Here is a 23,829-nt window from a genome sequence, read left to right on the forward strand (position 1 = left end):
GGAAAGAAATTAAATCAAATCATTAAATGATTACCAAAACATGATCTTTGGAATTTTTTATGGTCTCACTTTTGTTGAACCACATATAACAATTAACACAGAACAGATAGACCTACCTAACAATTTTTTGACAAAAGGTGCTAATAAAAATAAACAATGTATATGAATATAAATAACTGTATGTTCATATAAATAACACATAATTATAGAATTAAACTACAGGTATAAGCATTCAAAAGCCAAAGTGATAAAAGTGAGGCCTCCTTTATAGAGGCCAAAGTGAAGTGACCCTGAATTCACAGTTTATTCAGTTTTAGTCTGAACCTCTTAAAGATTCCAACACACTGAATCTTACAGGCTTTCTATCTCCTTCTGACTCTATGGCCTTGTGTCCTCTAAATGCAAAACACAGAATCAGATCATAATATGAGCAAAGTCTCAAGAACTGTCAGCATATGAGGAAGCTATCAATCAATTAATAATAAGGGACAAAACACAATTGAATAATTCTGAACTTAAGTGAGATGACACTGTATGGACAATCTGCACATGAAGTCTTAAAACCTGCATGTCTATACATGAAAACATAAAATAGTTTCAGAGGAACTCCTACTGTAGGTGTCACACTGTAGAATAATCTGGGTTTGGGTGTTGAAGAATACATAAAAAACACAGATTTTTGCTGATGTCAAGCATGCGATTAATGCACGTGTGCAGGCACGCCCATCTACTCAGAGAGGAAAAAAAATGTAATGAGTCAATTATCAAATGTTTGTAAAATGAACTGTGCACGAAATGTGCACTTAATATTTTCTGAGATTAACATTCTCCCTTTAACATATAGCACACACACAAAAATCCTGAGATTGGGGTGATTTTTTTTTTCCTGCACCAATGCACACTCTCATAAAATATTAGAGGCCTAGAAGCCATTTTCAGTAGGTGTTACTACACCAGTCCATTCTGCAAATGAAATGAAAGTCTTCTTACGGTCCACCATTGTAGGAATAATCTGCTTTATTGTGCATTACCAGCTTGTTGTCCACGAAATAAAAGCTGTCAGACTGAGTCTCAAAGGGGTGAAGGATCATTTCACGCACTATGGAGAGATGCAAGAAACAAAATATCAAATATAGGCGTTTATGAAGACAAATCATGCACATCACCATACCACCACATGATGCCTTTGGGGCAAGCCATAAAATCTAAAACCAAGAAATAGTTACTAAGCGATACAAATCAAATGTTCAGGACTGTATATTCAAATGCAATCTTTCATGTCACTTGGGATAGGAATCGTAAGTAATTTAACAATTCTGGTTCAGATTCCTCTAAACAATTCAGATCGTTAACGGTTCTTACTTATGAAGAAGAAATATTTGGAAATAAGAAATTCAATTTATATTGCATTTACTGCCCTCTGCAGTCTGTAACCAAATGATGAGATCGTTTCAGATTTTTTTGCATGCAATTCTTGCAAAAGGCTTGTTTACACAGACTTTTAAATGACTTTTTAGAGGCATAAATCCATTATTCCTATCCAATAATTGTAACTGCAACTTTAACTGAATGTTAAATAAAAAATCTAAACAAACCAAATATGTGCTAACATATATCATTAAACTTTTAAATATAAACTTTAAACACATTAAAACATATATTTAAAAGTTTTATTATTTTTTATATAAAATTTCACTGATTACAACAAAACTCTTAACTACACATTGACATATGAATAGTCAGTATCTGCACTGCCTGTTTTAAGTCTCATGAGCCTTAAGTACAACATTACATAACAACAGTTCTTTGTTAGTTTTGAGCTGGATATGATGTCATAAAATCCAGGAGTGCATTTCCCGTCCAACAACATAACTCACTGTTTAACCACCACAGTACGAAGCATTGTTGGAGAAATTAACTAGATTGTCACGACTGTTTGCCCAAACTGTAGTAACTGTAAAACATCACACGGTCACCAATAAGATGTTTAATCGTGAAAGTTGCCGAAAACACAAAATTGGCGTGCACATTACTATGTCTGTAACGATAGGATTTGCGACCATTGTTGGCTAACGGTGCTTTTTTTTAAATGCACCCCAGGTCTGTGAGATTAATTCAGTTACCACTCCTGTAGTGTTTCTGATTTACTAACAAGAAATGTCTCTTAATATTAATTTATTATTGATCCGTTACACTGGCTGTGCTGTGTTTTGCGCTGTATTTTCAAAAGAACTGGCTCATAAGAGTACTTTGTTCGAGAATCAGACTTCACTGTTTGCGGTTTATGTATCGCATTGTTTATTCAGCAGTTGGGCAGCTCAGTCGCTGTATAGCGCAGCAGGAAACACTGTCTGAGTATTTTAGTACAGTGCTCCATACGCATAGGCAGAAAAATGCAAAAAAAAAAAATGTTCTCCCCTTTTCTCCCCAATTTGGAATGACCAATTCCCAATGTGCTTTAAGTCCTCTTGGTGGCGTAGTGACTCACCTCAATCCGGGAGGTGGAGGATGAATCTCAGTTGCTCCTCGTATGAGACCGTCAATCTGCACATCTTATCACGTGGCTTGTTGAGCCCGTTAGTGCAGAGACATAGCGTGTGTGGAGGCTTCACGCTATTCTCTGTGGCATCCATGCACAACTCACCACAAGCCCCACCGAGAGCGAGAACCACATTATAGTAACCACGAGGAGGTTACCACATGAGTCTCTACCCTCCCTAGCAACCGAGCCAATTTGGTTGCTTAGAAGACCTGGCTGGAATCTCTCGGCACACCCTGGATTCAAACTTGTGACTCCAGGGTTGGTAGTCAGCATCTTTACTCGCTGAGCTACCCAGGCCCGTTCAAAAAACGTTAATGGATCCGCAGGTCCGGTATTTAAAAAAAGTGGATGCAGTTCTGAATAAGAACTGGTTCTCTGTTCAAACAACTAACAACTTACATTTTTGTCGCTTCCACACGGTATGTCTTCAGAAGACTTGGACAAGATAGCGCACAATTCATGTGGACAATTCATTTATGGTATAATCTTTTGTCCTTTTTGGAGCTTTTTTGTATGGATAAGAGCTATGAGAACATTCTGACTTATATTAAAGACAATCATATGGGTTTGGAACAACATGAGGTGAGTGAATGATATCAGAATGTTTTACATTTTTAAGTGAATTAATCTTTTACATCCACAACTTACTTATGTCTTCAGAAAGAGGTGGAAACTCATAGATGTGTTCGCAGGTGTTTTTACTACTGGGGATGCAGAAGCCAAACTCAAAATCAAAGCTTTTCAGCAGCTGACTACGGAAATAGTGCCTCTCAATCATTCGGAAGTTGTTGATGGGAGCATCTCCAACAGTAAACTCCACCCTGTGGAGGTGGAAAAAGAGCTGATTTAAGGACAAATGGAAAGTTGTAGACATTAAAGTGGCTTTATACTTATTTTAGAAGGAGATGAGACATAAAACATGAATGTTGGATAAACTATGCATTACAATTAATGACATGTGTTTGACCAGTCAAAAGTTTGGATGCACTTACTCATTCTTTACTATTACTGTTTTTCACATTTTAGTGTAATAATCACCAATAAGGTACTAATAAAGTATTTGTAAACAATGGATGAATTGTTTCAACTTTAGATTGGGTACTGCAAATATGAACAATTAATTAATAATTGATTTCTAAAGATGTGTAAATTGTAAAAGCTAGCATACATACCAGAACAAACAAACAGTAAATGTGTGGTTTTACAGACCTTGGTTACTAATTAGCTGAAAATGTATGAATAATTTGTAAACATGTATAGTATGTGAAGTGGTGATAAATATAAATAATTTCTGAAAACATTTGTAAATGTAAAAATTGCATGAGCTGAATAATTTATGAACATTTTAATGACGTTTTTTAACCATTCAAATGTATGTTAACAATTCTGTTAATCATTATACAGTATATATATAACAGTTAGTTCCAGTCCTCAAATCTGATTGGATGAGAGACATTCCATGAGCACTGATGGTCTGACACCATCAGCACTCCGACGCTTCACTGTGTGTGTATCACTCCGCTTGTGTTTGTGCCATTCTAAACTAAGTGTAAGAATATGTGTCTCTTTTGATATGTTTCTTTTAAAAAAAAAATTACGTTGCATATGTTAACCAGCAGGTGGTGGCAAAATAGAATTTTTGTTTGTAATATGAGCCAGCTAGGTGACGTGATGTGAATCCGCATCAGCCGTTTACATACAACAGCACTCCGTAACCGCTAACTATGCTTACTACGCTTACTACTCTACTAAAGCTAGGAAATAGCTTTAAACGGCTTTAAACAAACAACTCCAGCATTACGGCTCATCACAGCAGAGAGGCACAGCAGACTGATTAATTACACAATGGGTGCTGTTTAAAATGGGAGAAATACCCCCGCCTGGACGATATTTTTCCATTGAGAAAGCTGACCTTCAGAAAGCTGACAGCATCTCTGAGAGCTCCGTCTCTCTCTCTCTCTCTCTCTCTCTCTCTCACACACACACGCACCCTTGTTTATCCAATAACTTGTTCGAAACAGCACAAGCCGTGATACTATTTCTGAAGTGACATTGTTTAATTACAAACGGAGGCTTGGACGCATCATTTGGTTCGAACCTGCAATGGCAGATTCTGATCCGTTGCTTAAGAAATTAGTTCCATGCACAAATGCATAATTTATGACTGTACTCAGTTTTCCCTAATTTTTAAAAATGTACTTGTTCATTGAACTGTTGTATATACACAATATCACACTCGCAATTGTGCAATATGGCCCTATATCAGCACTGCTGTGATTAGACTTACGACACTCGGCCTTTGGCCTCGTGCCTGTGGCCGAATCACAGCAGTGCTGATGTAGGGCCATATCACACACTTGCTCATATGATATTGCTTAAATATATAACTTTTGATATATATAGGCAGTTTGTTCACTACAGTTTTTTTAATGCATTCAATCTACATTTAGCGAGTGTGCTTGCTTTGAAAAAACCTTTAAAGTTTTTAAAGATAACAACATAAGCATTATGCTTCCGTCTAGACTGTGTCGGAACCTGGTCCACTATGTTCGCCTAAAGTGGCACTGTTTTAATGGGTTGTGGCGTGTGCACCTCAAAAATCCCAATTTAACCTCTTAAGTAAACATGTGACGTCTCTTGGCTTTGAAAGGTCATTGCTCACTGGCTAAGATCCACTTTCCCAGCCAGGAGGCTGCCTTTAAAAATATGCATGTATTAAAGATTAAGTCAAACAGATTGAAGAGTAATTTCAGGCTATTTTAGACTGCAATCTTAGGATCAAGTGTAATTCTGGCACCGATGCATTCAAGTCCTTACTTACGTGGCACCAACCTGGCGTAGTCGAAGGAAAGCGGGGGTGAACTGATAACGTACGAAGCGTCCAGTGTTAGGGTCAAAGTGCTCTCTATCCTCCACACTCTCTGTGAATCAGAAAGGGGTCTGTATTACCGAACAAGCCTTTGAAGGGCTCTTGTGAAGTGCACTGCATCTAAATGGAAATCAGGGTTTTATGGAAAAGCCTTGCATTTAAATGTGAAGCTTGTTTAGGTGGAGTGGGGATCAAAAGATGTGTGAATTTAAAGGGATAGTTCACTCAAAAATGAAAATTCTATCATTTACTTACCCTTGTGTAGGCAGCATGTTAGTCTCAGTTACTATTCACTTTTATTTTATCTTTTTTGAGGCTAAAATTCTGACAAACATCTCCTTTTGTATTCCATGGAAGAACAAAAGTCATATGGGTTCGGAACAAAATGAGAGTAAATGAAGACAGAATTTCCCATTTTTGGCCGAACTATCCCTTTAAGTGGTCAGGTTTGTGACTTACGTGAAGTAGGGGGTTTGGTGATCTCAAAAAGAACTGTACCGGTCTCCATGTCTCGGATTTTGAACCTGGTGAAGTCAATATTGTGAATGTTCTGCTCTGGACCACAGAGGTAATCTATGGGAAATAAAATACACACAGCAATTCAGGATGTGCCCCAGTTATGACATTCATTAATCAACATTCATAAGATAATGACATGTGAAATGAAATTTACCATGTGCATGATTCTCTCCAGATCATTTCATAATATGTAGCTAAACACATTTTCACAATGTGTATCTGTGTGTGACATAGGTAAAATACATGCCTCAGGGCTGTGCAATGCTGATGGACTACAGAGACAAAAGAGCTATTTCTGTACTCTTTGATGTGATATGGAAATGACATTGTTGATGAACACACCACACCCTGATGACATTACCTGCCTGCAGTTTACTGACACTGTTAAAGGAATAGTTCACCCAGAAATGAAAATCTGATACTTTTCTCACCCTTAGGCAATCCAAGATGTATATGACCTTGACCATTCTGAGTAAACTCTAGAGACTGTTGTGGGTGAAAATCCAAGCAGATCAGTAGTTACAGAAATACTCAAACCAACTGGCATCAAAAATCATGCTGTGGTTGAAATCATTGAGATCACATTTGTTCCCCATTCTGATGGTTGATGTGAACATTAATTGAAGCTCCTGCCCCATATCTGCCCCAGTGTAGTTTTAAGTGTGGCTCAAGTGTACAAATAATTTTGGGCTCCACTGACTCTATATGTGGATTTATACAGTATGTGTGCATATTTGGCCAGTGGTTGGTGAAAATGTTTAGGCCAGTTTATTCGTAATAAACCTTTTATACGGCATCCCTGTTTACTTGTGAAAGACTACCAGTGGAGGCATTTAAGGTGCGATCAGCAGCTGTGTCAGCCCTCCTCTCTCTGGGTTGGATTATACCTAAGAGGCTTAGCACTGTTCACCATCATATGGTGCGGATTGTGAAATGCTAAGGGGATATAGGACAACACTAACTTTTGAAATGTCCATCCCTGCTAGTATAACATGACAAAATACAGTAAATATATATAAGGATTATTTTTTAATGTTAATTAATTGCCATGCATAGAAGCATAAGTGCACCTACTAAAGTTTAGGTTTAGGGTTTCTTTCTGCTTTTTGCTTTCTTTTGGCACCACTATGTAGACATTTCACCCAAAAACTGGAGTTCACACACACCCATACAAAAACTATTCCATCTTATGCCACTGGTGGCAGTGGTTTGAAATACATTAAAAATGCAGTTCACACAAAATTATTTCTAGAATACACCTCTCCTATAATGTACATGTTTTCAATTAAGGAGTTCAAAGTCATTTTATGTTGTTTTTAGGACTTAAATAAAAAAGAAAAGAAAAATGCTGCGTCACCGTGACATATGCCATCAAAGTACAGCGATTCGAGATCAGCCACCTGGTGCAGCTGGTGCAGTTTCTCCAGAGTGGCTGCAAAAAGCTCTAAATGATGACACAGTTTATTCACGATTGGCCAGACTCACACTGTGACAATGGTTACATGTGTTTCATAGGTTTCATCGCAATGGCATACTTCACATACTATTCTTACTACTGCTTTTTCAGTCTAAATATTCTGCCATTATTAAGCTGTTTATCCACCTCCAGTTTGGCAAAAACTCTCACAAATCCATGTTTTTATAACATACACATGTTTTTCACATTAATATCATGTGTATTCATAAAAAAAATCCAAATGATCCTTAATATACTTCATCCTTTATCATCCCCCGACTGCAACTGGCAAATATCGCAAATTGGTAAATCGAGATGCAGTTCAAGTTGAACACACATATATGTGTGTTACCATGTGACAATTTGCTCACTTTAATTTGATTTTTACACCACATGACATTTTCTAAGTACATTTTTTGTAGAATATCCTTTTGTTTTTAAAAAATGTATGAAACCAAATTAGACACAAAGACTAGATTTCTATGAACTTGACATGTGTTTACTATATATTTTTAAAAAGATTTCTCATTTGTTTATCACCTCGTACAACATTATTTGCCAATGACCCAAGCACAGACAGATTTCAGCAGTAGAACTATTGACCAACTGTTGCCAAATTCACAGTCCAACCAATCTGTTGTATTCCTGCGTACGTTTTCTCTAGTGTTTAGGCCCCTTATCAGTGTTGCTGCAAAGTAACATTATAGGCCTAAACCATCCATATCCACCAAGCTTCCTGCTAGTTAACAGATGGACATACCGGCTTTAGACAATCACTTGAGATATTTATAGCTCATCAGCTTTCTAAGTGTGCCAGGCAGAGACAGGGTAGGTAAAGTGCAAACATCTGCTGAAGACCCGTGGCTTTGAAGCATCTATATTGTATATAGTGGTTAATTAATGAAATAATTAACTATGTGATGTCTGTTCTACACACAAACGCTTTCTTAAAATCATCAACAAAATAAAACTATTCTTTAACCCTGCATCTCTATACAGTACTTCTCTGAGTAATTTTTTAACTGTATATTGCAGCGATTCCCATGTTGCCTACTAAGGATGAAAATTGTGATGATTCACAATTCCAAAAAGGCAGTTTAAAGTCCACATATTAACGACAACTTTTAAAATGCATAAATCATATTTTTTTTCGAATGTGTGATTTTCAAAAATGTCCAGCAGATATAGACACACTAAACAGTAAGAGCCGATTTGTTGAATCAGAGTGGCATATTAACACTTAAAAACTTGAATAGACTAGACAGATGATTTGCATTAAAGCTACTTTTACCCTTTTTCTAATCCAACCAAGCATGATTCACAAACATCAACACTTTCAGCTATCATTAGAATTGTTCAGGGGCATGTTTTGTAACAAATTTCTTTATGCAATTGGATTACCTTTGAGATGTTCTCCACCTGTGGCAAATTCAATTGATTGGACATGATTTGGAAAGGCACACACTTGTATATATAAGGCCTTACAGCTGAAGATGCAAACCAGAGCAAAAACCAAGCCATGAGTTCAAAGGAACTGCCGGCAGAGCTCAGAGACATGATTGTGTCAAGGCACAGATCTGGGGGAGGCTACATATTTTTGTGGCTGCATTGATGTTACCCAGTAGCACAGTGGCCTCAATAATAATTCAATGGAAGAAATTTGGAACAACCAGGTCTCTTCCTAGAGCTGGCTGCCCGGCCAAACTGAGCAATTGGGGGAGAAGGGCCTTGATAAGAGAGATGACCAAGAACCCAATGGTCATTGGTTGAGCTCCAGAGATCAATTGTGTAGATGGGAGAAACTTGCAGAAGGACAACCATCACTGCAACACTCCACTTAGCTGGGCTTTATGGCATAGTGGCCAGACAGAAGCCTCTCCTGAGTGAAACACACATAAAAAAGCACCTAATGACTCTTAGACTGTGAGAAACAAGATTCTCTGGTCTGATGAAATTAAGATTTAACTGTTTGGCCTCAATTCGAAGAGTCATGTCTGGAGGAAACCGGGCACCACTCATCATCTGCGCAATACCATCCCAACGGTGAAGAATGGTGGTGGTAGCATCGTGCTGTGGGGGTGTTTTTCAGTGACAGGGACTGGGGGATTGGTCAGGGTACTGGCAAAATACAGAGATATCCTTAATGAAAACCTGGTTCAGAGCCCTCAGGACCTCAGACTGGCAGAAGGTTAACCTTTCAACAGGACAATGACCCTAAGCACATAGCCAAGACAATGCAAGAGTGGCTACGGGATAAGTCTGTGAATGTCCTTGAGTGGCCCAGCCAGAGCCCGGACTTGAACCCAATCAAATATCTCTGGAGAGACCTGAAAATGACTACCCACCGACCCAACCCCCTTCCAACCTAACAGAGCTTGAGAGGATCTGCAGGGATGAATGGGAGAAATTCCCCAAATCCAGGTGTTCAAAGCTTGTCGCATCATACCCAAAAAGACTTGAGGCTGTAATCGCTGCCAAAGGTGCTTCAATTAAGTACTGAGTTAATCTGAATATTTATGCCAATGTGATATTTCAGTTTTCTTTTTAATACATTTGCAATTATGTAAAATCTGGTTTTTGATTTTTCATTATGGGGTATGATTTCTTTCATTCAATGTTTTTTTATTTAAACCATTAAATTAAGATGTTACCACATAACTTGACTAAATATATTGTATAGAGTAGCCAATAATCAAGATTATGCGAGTAATAATCAATTAGGTCTCTAGATATTCACATGCCTAAAACTTTCAGTATATCAATCCATGACATACAGTAAGTCACTTATGTACTTATACAGTCAAACACTGCTTTGAAATCTCTGAATTATGACTACAAATTGCTAATAAAATAGAAGTGATATTTTCTTTTCAAAAATGACTACGTTGTGGGAAAAGCTCATGCATGATTTGATTTAAATGATCTGGTTTACATTTTGTTTAAAGAGTTATACCTGACAAAATCTTTAACTCTTTGATTTGAATAAAGCCAGTTAATTTTAATGTCACCACATGAAGTACATGCTTTAGTTTAGCTTACATTAATTATGTACATTTTGCCAACATACATGTCAATGGTCATTACAGAGACAGAAATCTAGTAATTGCCAAATCATCAGACCATCTATACCCTCATTCAACCTAACCGGCAAGGAGCCACGCTTCACTGCTTCTAATGCTGTCACCTAGCAACATGTCCTCTGATACAAATCCAGGATAACTACAAGCTTCTAGCACCTGTTAGTCTTTGGTGAACAAAGGGAACTGCTGCATATAACAAACACAGTTTATGGTTCTTTCAGTGTCCACTTCCAATTACTCTAAACAAAGCACCGAATTAAGCAGTTAATCCAGAGAAAAAAGCCAGCAACCTTTTGCTAAAAGCAGCCCATCAACTTGCTCAATGAATTCATTGTATCATTAATTAGCATGACTTACATTTTATACACATTTTCTTCACCCATACACATACTTCATGTTCTAACTTCTAACTGACCTCAATCAAGCACCTAAAGCAACCATGTATACACAAGTTCACCTTTCTTAGAATAGCTGCCTAGAACCTTAAACAAGAGCAGCTTCTATTTTTAGAGGGCTTATCTGAGTGATAAGTCAGACACCAGAAAGAAAGAAGAGTGACATCCAATTGTGATTTATCAGCATTTTTCTCAGATTCTCATCCACACATTCCTAAATATTTTATTTGTAGCCTGGAGCTTCATTTTTATTTTTAACAACAAACCACTTGTCTTTCAGAGGAATAACTAACTCACCCACAACAAGTGGTGGCAAACATGATACATTAAAGCAGATTTGCAGAATGGACTTTCCTTGTAAATATGAGAAGCTAAGATTTGCTCTAGGTTGCTTTGAAAGTTATGCGATAAGGGTGACATTAAGGCAAATGTAAAGCCACTCTCTTTCAATTGTGGCAGTGCCAGCTCTGTAAAACTGTTCTCATATTGATTAACTGAACTTCGTGGGAGTATGGTTTTAGTGCCAGTTTGTTGTGAAGCAAAACATCATTTAAAACTTGCCATAACACCTTTGAATACTTCTCAGAATCTGTTGTTTCCAGGAAAGTAAATAAATCTGTATCCAAACTCCCATACTTTTAGAGTACCGAATTTGATGAAGTTACTTGTCGACCCTTAATTAAATATATTGATATGCAGGTGTTCAATATACTTTCCCGGACGTACTACATCTGCCATGTTGTCCACCAACATCTGTGTGTTTTTTTTATATGACATACTATATGAAGGTCAAATAGTGCCTAAATGATTTGCATCCGCAGAGTCAGATTTGTAAAAATACAAATGAAGATACAAGTGTGATAGAAAAATGTGCATGCGTAGAGTGAGATTTGTGAAAGTGTAAATCATATTGCAAGCGTAAAAATAAATGGCATGCGCACAGAACGTTTGGTAAAAGTGTAAATCAAGTTGCAAGCTTAAGAAAAAAAAAATATTAGCAATACTTTAATGCTTTGCAAAAGTATAATTCATGTGTTGAGAATCTGTAAATTTCATACTAGCACAAAGTAAATATGGTTTGTATTCTTCTGACTTTCTTTTTTCGCTCTTACAAATTTGGCACTGTTTTAGCATCTAAACATGGCCAAAAACATTGCAAACATGCAAACAGCAACATAACATGCAAGCAAAGAAAGGGTGCCATGAACAGTAAAATGGATTGACCGCATAGAATCAGTCTGTATGTGTAAAAATTAATTATTGCAGAAATGTAAATGACTTGTTTGTGGCAAAATATTTTAAGAAATAATCTGATAAAAACTCTTCTGTTTTCCCTTTTGTTGCGATCGCACTTTTAACACGATTTTCTCCCTGAAAATAGTTTTGCATGTGCGAGGGTGCAGGCGGGTCTACCTGCTTCTAGTAATCAATCAAATGAGGTTTTCGTTGACCAGTTTCCTCTGACCTGATTGGTTTCATAACACAACAGACAGCTTCTTCTTCTTCATAAGGCTCTGCGTCGTTCCTCTGTATATTTCCTATTTTAAATATTAAACTGAAAGTTTTTTTAATGTAAGAGTAAAATTGAGCAGTCACCATTTGTTTTTATATAAATATGAATCTCAATCTGGTGTTCAAATGTTTTTTTGTTGCTGTTCATAATCTTACTTATATTTTAATTACTTTCAATTATCATTGGCATGGTAAATGATTCGATTGGTGCATGGATGAGACATGCTGGTTTCATAGACTCATTCTAGAAACAAAATGATACTGTATAAGTAAACACTATCTGTATATCTGTTTCTAGCATGAGTGTTGAGAAATTAAAAATATGAACAGCAACAAGAAGAAACATTTAAACAACAGACTGCAGGTTTGCAATGTTTTTGACCATGTTTAGGTGCTAAAACAGTGCCAAAAGTGTTACCGCAAAAAAAGTCAGAACACAAATCAAATTTAGTTAATTAGTGTTAATATGAAGTTACAGATTTACAACACATGAATTACACTTATGCAAAGCATTAATGTATTGCTAATATTTTTTTCTTACGCTTGCAATAGTGTTGTCATAGTATCAATATTTCAGTAGTCGGTACCGATACCAGTGAAATTGCACGGTTCTCCATACCAATTTCAATACCACAGAAGAAATCTGCTAATATGATAATGTGCCTTTGAACACATACATTTAGTTATTTTAATAATTATAGTTTAATAATTATTATTATTTTCCAGAACATGTTTTAAAATTTAATTTAATTAACTTTTAATAAGTGAAAATACAACTTTTTAACGTCATTGCATTTATTTTTGCCAAACCTTTATCAACAGCTGTAGTGCTTGTGATAAATTATTGTTATTATTATTATTACTACAGAGAATATTACATATTACTATACAGTTGTATTATTCATATATTTTTATTAATTTTTTTTTTAATTTCTTCAATTTCAAGCATCTAACTTTTATTTTGAATCATGTTTTATTATGATATGCGTTTTTTGCCAGAAGCTTAACTTTACTGGATAAACATTTTGTGACAAGGCCCAGAGTGATCATTGAAGACTTAAGTCATGTTTGAAATCTCATCCCTTTACACTGTCCTATGAGTCTGACAAGTGAAATGTAGGATGCAGTTTTGGAGTATTTGTATTTTAGATTACTGTTGTTTGTGTATGTGGTCATTTTGAAATGTTACGTTTTAAATTGTATTACTGTGAAGCACTTTGGTCAACTCTGTTGTTTTAAATGCTTTACAAATAAAGTTGAGTTGAGATTAAAGCGCAAATGCTGTGATTTAATTATATAAATATATAGTTTACATGTGCTGCTTGGTTCACAGTGGATTAGTGCTCTGCTTAGCCATCTCAAACAACATGAATGATTCTCAATTTCTGTGGAGTTTCCAGTGTATGAGTGGTCGGATTTATACAATCATTTAAAGTATGCAGCTCATCCATGCTAAGATTGCAGCCTTCTGCGGTTTAATAAATCATATTAGGAGACGTCAATTGGATTCATTGTCCATTTCAGTCTAAAATGAGTAACAGAGCATGCGTTCAAATTAAGCCTGTTAGCATTTTAAAGCAGTTGTGTGTCAGCCATTCTGTGCGCTGGTACCAGACAGTGTTGTTGCTCGGTACTACCGGTATTGCTGAAACACTGGTATCGTTACATAATTTTTATTTTAATACCGACTTGGTATTAAACTACTTTTGACTACAAAGTTTGCAACTTGATTTACACCTTTACAAAACGTTCTTTGTGCTTGTAAAAAACTAAACTAAAAAAACTAAAATGACAAAGCAATTTGATTTGAGGGTTACATTAGACGAGTCGCTTTCCACATGATTTACAAAATGTGTTTGTTGTAAATACAGCAGGTTGGGGATTTTTGAAACCTTAGATGGGAAGGGAAGACTCATTCATATTAATGAGAAAAGCTCTACCTTATTTGTTAGAATTAGGTTTAGGGGTTTGGTTATAGGGTCCAAATTACACATTGACATTCAGGAGGTCTCCGTGGTAGTGGTGTTGAGGTGTGAAGTGGTGTTCATGGACTGGTGGACGCAGACCCCTAGTAACTCATTTTGGAAACACAGACAACAAAATATACTTATAAATACATTGTGGCAGGGCGGAGGGCGGGCCGGGTTGTGATTATACACACCCGGTCCCTTATCAGGCTAATTAAGCCTCCGAGAGGGATAAAGGGCGATTGCGGGCGGTGGTGCGGGAGAGAGAGATCGTTTACGGACATGTCTGTCATGTGTGTGTGTTTGTCTTTTGTTTATGTTACTCATTAAAATATTATTTACATTGCCAAGCCGGTTCTCGCCTCCTCCTTTCCATTGGACTACGTTACATACATATTATGCATCATTATAATTTAATTTAATATATGATATATAATAAATCACTTTTTTCCCAGGCAACTTGAATGAAGGAAAAACAATGCCTGGGAAAATTGAAAAAGTATGCAGAAATACTTTTTCATGCCATTTTGGAGCAAAAAAAAAATTTTATAATGGAAAGATGACAGGTTTTAGCACTTATATCTCTATACCCTGCAAACGTTCCAACAATATATACACAGAAATTTGAGAAATTTTGATAAAAACAAAATTTCTAAATTTCTATTCAGGACACACTGTTTGTCTGGTGCATCCACAAGTGTCTGACTTGCAAGTTTCTAAACAATTTAGTTGTTCGGTGACATCACGAATCACGACAAATTGAATTTGACTTGACTAATGGGCTCGACTAGTTGACTATTACAAATCAGTAGTCGTGCAACCCCTACTAAACACAACCCCAAAAACAATGTACTTAGTTGTTATTATGTTAAATTAACCATGAGGGAAAACTTTCTTGGTACTTATTAAACTTACACTTGAAAAGAGTTGCCTGGCTCACATTTCTTCAATAATTATTTAGATCTGACGGCTCTTTAGCTCCCGTGGCCTTATGGATGTATCCACACTTCAAAACGTCAGCAGATCCAGTAGGTTATGCCTTTCAGGTATTATTTATCTACTGTTTCATAAATACTGTGTAAAAGAAAACTAGCAAATTTTTCAGTAAATAAAGGGAGTTTCTAACTCTATTATCAGTTGTTTTGTTGTTGTTGCTCTTTGTATGCAGTAACTAGCTTATTGAAATTTTGTCATGACATATCATTTAGCTACCTGTTGAAGTACTGGCCAGTTACATGCCTTTTCTTGTAAGTTGCTTTGGATAGAATTAATCTCCAAACATTAATTTATGCAATAATGTTATACATTTATCTGTGTGTGGCCTAAAACACCCACATACTGTACCTATTCACTCACTGAGCACTTTTGTGGAACACCTGCATACATTAATATTCTGGTAGCAGCAAAGCAATGCATAAACTTATGCACATATGGGTCAGAATCTTCAGATAATGTTCACATCAACCATCACAATGGGGAAAACATTTTGATCTCAGTGATTTCAACCATGGCATTATTGTTGGTCCCAGACGGGCTGGTTTGAGTATTTCTGTAACTGCTGATCTCCTGGCATTTTCACAGTCTCTAGATTCGAGCTTACTCAGAATTTTGCCAAAACAAAAACCATCCAGTGAGCAGCAGTTCTGCAGATGGAAATGCCTGGTAGATGAGAGAGGTCAACGGAGAATGGCCAGACTGATTTGAGCTGATAGAATGGTTACGGTAACTACAATAACCACCCTATACAACTGTAGTGAGCCCAATAGCATCTCAAAAAGCACAACACGAGCAACGAACAAACACAATCTAGACGGAGAACAACAACCATTTTAAGTTGTAGTTGGAGTAAAAGTTATTTCAGGATTAACTTGTGCAGATGTTGGCTGTCGTAACTAACCTCAAGCCATTGCTTCATTTCACCTCCCACACCTTAAACTGACAGGTGAGGCACTGCCAGAAGACAGTCATTGCAAATCTGTAATTTATCGGCACCATGAAGCCACATGTTTTTGTTTGTTTGGAAATTTTTACAAATTTAAAACGCAAAACATCAAAATATCATCACAAAAAAAAAAAAAAGCGATGCAATGATAACACTGGAGACTGGAAAACGAAAACAGTCTTCCTTTATAAATTGTGGAAATATTCCACGTATAGGAAAAAGTGGAATACATTCCAATAAAGACCTTCAGGGGTGTTCACACCTAACACATTCTTGCGCTAAAAAAAGCTAAACACTGCGTCATGAATGGAAAAGGATGTTCTTTATGTTCTTTTTAACTTGACAAGGCATCTACAAAACACCCTGTCCTGCGCATGATGCTAAAAAAGCAGCAAGACGCCCGTCAAGTGCATGTAATTGAAAAACTAGTGTGGAAGGATGCAAAATTCTGTTTGAATGACCCTTTATGAAGACATTACATTCAAAATGAAGATGTTTATATTATAAATTAAGACGTAACACTGTAAGCAACACAATAGCGCCCTCAACTGACAACTGTTATGAACAACATGGAATAAAATGGCATTAAGCCTCAATTATTCGCAGCCGCTACAGTAAGTACACGCAAAATGATTGACAGGCAGAAAGCATCAAAGACGGCAGCCCGCAGATACATTTTTGTTTGCTTTTAAATAGCCTAGAAATGTCACAGAGACAGGTGAGATATTTCACGACAATAATTTTATTAATATCTTTAAGTTAGTTGGATTATTATTTCTTAAAAAAATCATAGCCTACTATTCCATAAAAAAGATCGCCCACAGCACCTTTAAATTATGTATTCATACTGACACGCGAAATGAGGCGTCCTCACGTCAAAACTAATCAAAACATCGACAGCACTAAACATTCCGGAGGGAAATCTGCAATTTCTCACTGGCAAAATATTGAAGTCAGAAGTATTGTATGACAAAATATTTGCTTCGGCGGAGCAGCTCGTAAGCGTGCGATCTATTCGGAAGCTTCTGTTTGTGGGCGAAAACTTACTGTCTGTGATCCTCTGCAGCCCAAGAACGTCCTCCGGCGTTATTATTGGGTTTTTCAACAAATCCTCTTCGGTTGTACATGGTACACCAGCGTCGCAGCCTTGCTTCACTTTCATCTCTAAATGCGCGTTAAGATATTATGCTGAGGCGTTTACTGTTCTTCGCACCCAATCTCTCTCTCTCTCTCTCTCTCTCTCTCTCTCTCTCTCTCTCTCTCTCTCTCTCTCTGGCAAAGGCCGTTTGTTTGCTTCCACTCTGCTGCCTGCTGCGTCCTGACTATTTAACGCAAGTTCTTACAAGGGCTACTGTTACAAGAATAGTCAATTCACCTCCCCCATCCAGTCTGTTAAGATGTAGAGTGATTTCACTCCTTCTGTTCAATGCGAATGCCGCTCACTCTATAATCTGCATACTCTACTGAATGTATAGTGCAATCAAATACTTCAAGCATTCGAGCAAAACCAGAGAGAGAGAGAAGAACTGTATTAACTAAGGGCGGAAGTAAGTTGACAGACGGTTAATTTAAGTCGCTTTTCTTTAGTGGACGGTCTCATACTGTTCCTCCGTTTGTTCTCTATGTGGACGAGAAGTTGCATTTATTCGTCTGCCTCTGGAGGAAAACCTGGAGGAAAATGAAATCGAAATATGAAATGCAAATACGTGTTTTTAAGGGACAGTTCACCAAACAATCGAAATGATCTAATTATTTTCTCACCCTCATGCCATCCCAGATGTGTATGACTGACTTTCTTCTGCAGAACAAAAACAAAGGATTTTTAGAAGAATGTCCAAGTGAATAGTGACCAGACCTTTGTAGCTCCAAAAATCACATAAAGGATACATAAACGTAATCCATATGACTCCAGTGCAGTGGATAGGCTACATCTATATCTTCAGAAGAGATATGCTAAGTGTGTGCGAGAAACAGATCAATATTTAAGTTCTTTTTTTTTAAACTCTAAATCTCCACTTTCAATTTCAGATATAAAAAGTGAAATTAAACAGGCACCACATGTGGTTTTCAGATGTAAATGTGAAAGTTTATCAAATATAACCTCTAACAAGATGGAAGAAGAGCAACAAAAATGACATTTAGCTTCTACAACCTTTTATTTTATTTGCAGCAAATTTCTTTGTTGATGCCAGCATCCCCGAGAAAGTTTAAGTGTTCTCCTCTCTCGATCAAACCTGCCATGCTGATATCATTTTGCATAATTCCACTGGATGGTGAAAGCTTGTGATTTCCTTTGCACCTCCTTTTGGCTAAGTGAATATTCCTGATGAGAGAAATTGATTCAGAGAACTGTATGTGCAGGTATTCTGCAGCTGTTTATGTGATAGATATATTCTATATTCTATATTATATTCTTCTAATATAATCGAATAAAGTCTAAGTCCATGCATGTTTAATCAGTGCTAAGAAACATGTAAGCGTGTCAGTAAAAGAAGGGCTGTATAAATGAAATCATTTAATGCTTAACAGGCATAAAGGGATAGTTCACCCAAAAATGAAAATTGACTTAATCATTTACTCACCCTCATGCATCCCAGATGTGTATGTCTTTCTATCATCTGCTGAACACAAAGAAAGATTTTAGAAAAATATCTCAGCTCTGTAGGTCTATACAATGCAAGTGAATGGCCAGAACTTTGAAGCTCCAAAAATCACATAAAGGCAGCATAAAAGTAATCCATAAGACTCAGTGATCACATACATATTTTCAGATGCAATATGATAAGTGTGGGTGAGAAACAGATTAATATTTAAGTCCTTTTTTTTACTATAAATTCCCCTCCCTGCCTAGTAGTTGGTGATATGAACAAATAATTCAAATCACCAAAAACAAAATAAGAAGAAGTGTAAGTGAATGTGGAGATTGATAGTAAAAATTACTTAAATATTGGTCTGTTTTTCACTCACATGGATCATATCACTTCTGAAGACATAGATTTAACCACTGGAGTTTTATGAATTACTTTTAGATCTTCAAAGTTCTGGCAACCATTCACCTGCATTGTATGGATCCATAGAGCTGAAATATTTTTCTTAAAATATTTGTTCATGTTCAGCAGAAGAAAGAAAGTCATACACATCTGGGATGGCATGAGAGTGAGATAATTTGTCATTTTGGGGTGAACTATCCCTTTAATGAGCATCAAAGCTGCACATATTGTAATTTTTTTTAATTTAATAATTTTTAGGGGTTGGACATAGAATGTTTTTGCTCTTAAAGGCACTCAAGAAACTGAAAAGATTCTGCAACCAGTGGTGTGAATGTGCACACATATTATTATGCTAGTGGAGTTTATCACCACAATAGTCATTGTCTGTTCTGATTATCTCAGCTGATGAACCTCTTGTGGTGAGAGATGATTGTACATTCCATCGAGCTTTCACTGCAGGACCCTGCTGTGTCCATATGTCCATACCGTGTGTCATTGCCTATGCTGTTATCTCCAAGCAACCTCTGTGGTGCGTCTGCATGTCCCTTACTCTACGTACAGATTGGATCTGGGGGTGATTGGCCACCCATTCATTCCAGTGCTTATAGGGTCCATACTTAAACAGGTACTGGTATCCACGATATACAGGGTACTGGTATCCAGCCCACCTGGATATGGAAGTAACATACATTAAGTCTTGAGATATCATTCAATAGCTGTATAATCATCTTCACTTGGACACTTTGGCAATAATACAAGGGATGCTAAATCGCTTACGTTCCACCATTCACTTGGATGCTGGCGAATCTGTCCTGGAAGCCATAACACCACAAACTTGGAATGTCCTCATCGCAAATCTCCATCTTACGGCCATCAAAGTTCACATACTCATACAGACAGATCTTATGGTCCTTTGGGTCCTACAAGGAGAAAGCACACAGAATTGTTGTCTTTCATAGTTTCCATGGTCCTCCTTAAAAGCAATAATCAAAGTCATTGAATTAACTGTTCTTGGTTAGCAGGGTTGGGAGGGTTAATTTTGAAATGTATTCCACTACAGATTACAGAATACATGCTGTAAAATGTCATTTGTAACGTATTCCGTTAGATTACTCAAGGTCAGTAACATATTCTAAATACTTTGGATTACTTCAGCACTGGTAGATTTTTTCACTTGTTTTGACTGTAAAAACGCTGCCAATTTGATTCGTGAGTTAACATTTTAATAAGGCAAAAAACAAGTTTTGAAAAACATGTTAAAAATACTTTCTCTGAAAAACCTAAATATCTTATGCAGTGTTGTTTCTAAAACAAAATAAATCAAATTGATCTTGTTTTAAGGATTTTTAGATATTTTTACAGGAAAACAATACAAAAATTATCATCCAGAATAAGAGTTTTTCCCTAATATCAAAAGTCTTACTAGAAAAAAAGAAATTATGTTCCAACATGAATTTTCTTGATAAAAAAATATGATCGTGTCTGCTAACGTGCATGTAAAATGGATAGAAATATCATTTTAGCTTAGCTTAAAGCTGACAATTTACACAAGGTTTATTTCTATTTCTTCTGCTCCAAACTTACTTCAAACTTACTTCTCTGTCTGCTCGTATGAATGTAACACTATAAGAAAGTGTTTCACCGCTGTTCAAATGCACTTTGGATCACATCATTTATATGTATAAATGTTTTACATCTAAATATTAAATGAAACAAATGACAATAAAATGCAAAGTAATCTCTTCAGTAATCAAAATACTTTTTGAATGTAACTGTATTCTAATTACCAATTATTTAAACTGTAACTGTAGTGGACTACAGTTACTTATATTTTGTATTTTAAATACGTAATCCTGTTACATGTAATCCATTACTCCCCAACACTGATGGTTAGTGATAAATGTTAACTCACCATTCAAACTGTCTGGATAGACATGAGACGATCACAATGATAGCTGTTGGACCAAGTGTCCCAGCGAGGGTATTCGCCCCTCTCCAGATTGAAAATCTCACCACTACCCATCTGCAAGGTAGTTCATAATACACAATGGGCTGTTTATTTTTTCATTTACTGTACTTTATTGTTAAACAACAGACAGAAGAAATTGTATAATTAAAACTCAGATATTATGATTAACACAGCTACAGTAGCTTTAAAGTACACATTTGATCACAGTTGGCACGACAACAGTTAATAGTCCCCAATAAAGCTACTTCAGTTACACTTAGGACATTTATGATTTTTAATTAACTACTTATTCAGATGTAAACTCACATCTACAGTTTATGGTAACACTTTACAATAAGGTTCCATTCGTTAACATTAGTTAATGCATTAGGTATCACAAACTAACAATAAACAATATATATTTTTTACAGCTTTTATTAATCTTTGTTAATGTTAGTTAATAAAAATACAGTTGTTAATTGTTAGCTCATTTTATAGTGCATTTACAAATGTTAACACAGATAACCTTTGAAAATGTATTACTATGTTGAAATTATAATGAACCAAGATTAATTAATACTGTAACTAATGTTGGTAACTAATGTTAAAGCTGAAGTAGGTAATTTCTGCAATACTAGTGCCACAGAATGGAATTGCAAAAATAAACAATGTTTTCAAAACAGTTTTCTGAATAGGCCCCTCGTCTGCAAGTGTTCAAACCGTCAGATAGTCCTGCCCCCAACTCCTGCCATTGGTTGAGTAATGTTGTTAGGGCAGGTCTAGCAGGTTGCTCAAAACAAACACAGGAATTTTATAGTGCCAGAGACAGTGTTTTTTGAGAAGATTAACATATGAATGGCTTACTTATAGTTGTCTCTGCATATTAAGCTAGGATAGAAAAAGTATTTTAACACTGAAAAATGTATATACTTCAGTTTTAACAAATAGAACCTTACTGTAAGTGTTACCCATTTTACATTTCAATTACATCATAATTTTTTTTTCTTATGCTACAGTTATAATTATTAATAAATAATGTAATTTGTTAGATCATTCTATACTTACAGCCCACACTCCACTCTAATGGAGCCCACATGTTTCAGACTCTTCTAACAGACGTATCAACACTCTACACTCAGCTCCATCATTCCCTTCCATTCTCGTACTCAAACAGATCTGATCAAAGGATTTACATGACAACATCTAATCAAACAAGTGCATCTTGAACTTTACCAGTCTGTTTCATATATGCTTGAACATTTCCTTAATAGAGTAATGAGAATTTGTTTATGCACCTAATGAAATATATTTCACCTACCGGTACTCTGTGGGAACTCATTCCCGTGGCATAGCGACTCCCCATGCTTCCCTGTACAGCAGTATGTGACATGACTGCAGCTGTTACCAAACAGAGAGCTGGAGAAAAAAATTCAAGAAATTATTTTCAATTCTTTCATCTTTAATTTGATTGCTAGCCAACCTAGAAATCCCTTCCCCAAGAAGAGCTCACCAAAACATTGCAGTCAAAACAATGTAAGAGGAGTGCTGGCAGAGGCAGCTAGAGGCAGAGGAGTACTAGGGTTCGGTCTTTGGATGAGATATCCATATATCCAGATATATATATATATATATATATATATATATATATATATATATATATATATATATATATATATATATATATATATCCCTAGCTGTACTTCTAGGCCAGAACAAGGCCAGGCTATTGGATAAAAGTGATAGCCGTTTGGATTATCTATGTGACCCTGCTGATGTTGCTCATTGCTTTGTTGCAAGCTTTGGATGGATGTCTGATGTCTACCTCCATCAGCAAATATTTTTTGGAACTCTACTCTCTTCAACTCTCTCCCTCTCATACTCATTCACACTCTGTAGCAGAGCTAGTAATATGCTGACCTCAGTAGACTGGCAACAGACCTCTCCATTGACAGAAATAGGGAGACTTGTTGTTGTATACTAACTATAAATAAAAAAAAAATAATAAAAAAAGCCACCCACTTTAGTTTAAAACGATAGTTCACCCCAAAATTAAAAGTCTCTCATCATTTACTCACCCTCATGCTGTCCCAGATGGCATTCTTTCTTCTGCAGAACAAAAACAACGATTTTTAGAAAATTGTCTTCTCTGGTGGTCCTTTCAATGCAAGTGAATGGTGACCAGACCTTTGAAGCTCCAATAATCACATAAACGTCACAGCAAAGTAATATTGTGGTTCATTCCATATCTTCAGAAGCAAAATGATAGGAGTATATAACATTAAACAGCGTGCACCCTGTTACCCTACTTAGCCTAACTGTAAGTGCAACAGTGGAAAAAGAATAAAGTCGAAAACAAACAATCACTTACAGCAATTAATTTAAGATTTACAGTCATGACACAGTCATGTTATTACTTATCTGAGCTCAATTTATACCTGTGGGTATAAAAGCTTAAAATATGTTTTATTATTTACTTGAATGACAAGTCACATTTTCATTTCACTCAGTCATTCTCATTCTATAGCAACACTGGGCCCCAACCAGCCTGCTTTGCATAATCTCAAAGTGGGCAGGACATGGATGTTGAATGGATGTGCTTGTAAAGTGCT

The 23,829-nt window shown here is 36.3% G+C and overlaps 2 protein-coding genes across 2 annotated transcripts; both read right to left on the reverse strand.

The window, feature by feature from the left end:
• Positions 1-51: 51 nt before the first annotated feature.
• unc119a (unc-119 homolog a (C. elegans)) lies at positions 52-18,236 on the reverse strand. The gene is made up of 6 exons (XM_052107373.1): positions 18,044-18,236; positions 17,330-17,950; positions 5,871-5,984; positions 5,364-5,463; positions 3,191-3,363; positions 52-1,099 (listed from the first exon to the last, which is right to left on the reverse strand). Exons 2-6 carry the CDS (start codon positions 17,442-17,444, stop codon positions 987-989), a joined length of 615 nt encoding a protein of 204 aa, XP_051963333.1. The 5' UTR covers positions 17,445-17,950; positions 18,044-18,236; the 3' UTR covers positions 52-986.
• Positions 18,237-18,337: 101 nt separating this feature from the next.
• crybb1l3 (crystallin, beta B1, like 3) lies at positions 18,338-22,832 on the reverse strand. Its single transcript, XM_052107541.1, is given in 6 exon segments — positions 18,338-19,940; positions 20,050-20,192; positions 21,185-21,295; positions 22,286-22,396; positions 22,539-22,636; positions 22,731-22,832. Coding segments are annotated over 3 exon segments (423 nt in total). The 5' UTR covers positions 22,286-22,396; positions 22,539-22,636; positions 22,731-22,832; the 3' UTR covers positions 18,338-19,771.
• Between the last annotated feature and the right edge of the window lie 997 nt (positions 22,833-23,829).

This window comes from Xyrauchen texanus, chromosome 36, assembly GCF_025860055.1.
Source record: "Xyrauchen texanus isolate HMW12.3.18 chromosome 36, RBS_HiC_50CHRs, whole genome shotgun sequence".
Classification (NCBI taxonomy): domain Eukaryota; kingdom Metazoa; phylum Chordata; class Actinopteri; order Cypriniformes; family Catostomidae; genus Xyrauchen; species Xyrauchen texanus.

Bases quoted from the DNA above. Each gene is read 5' to 3' on its own strand.
- unc119a (XM_052107373.1), bottom strand. From the start codon at position 17,444: ATGAAAGTGAAGCAAGGCTGCGACGCTGGTGTACCATGTACAACCGAA. The intron at 5,985-17,329 runs GTAAGTTTTCGC...TATTTCCCATAG, and splicing joins GCTGCAGAGGATCACAGACA to ATTACCTCTGTGGTCCAGAG. The intron at 3,364-5,363 runs GTAAGTAAGGAC...CCACCTCCACAG, and splicing joins CTACGCCAGGTTGGTGCCAC to GGTGGAGTTTACTGTTGGAG.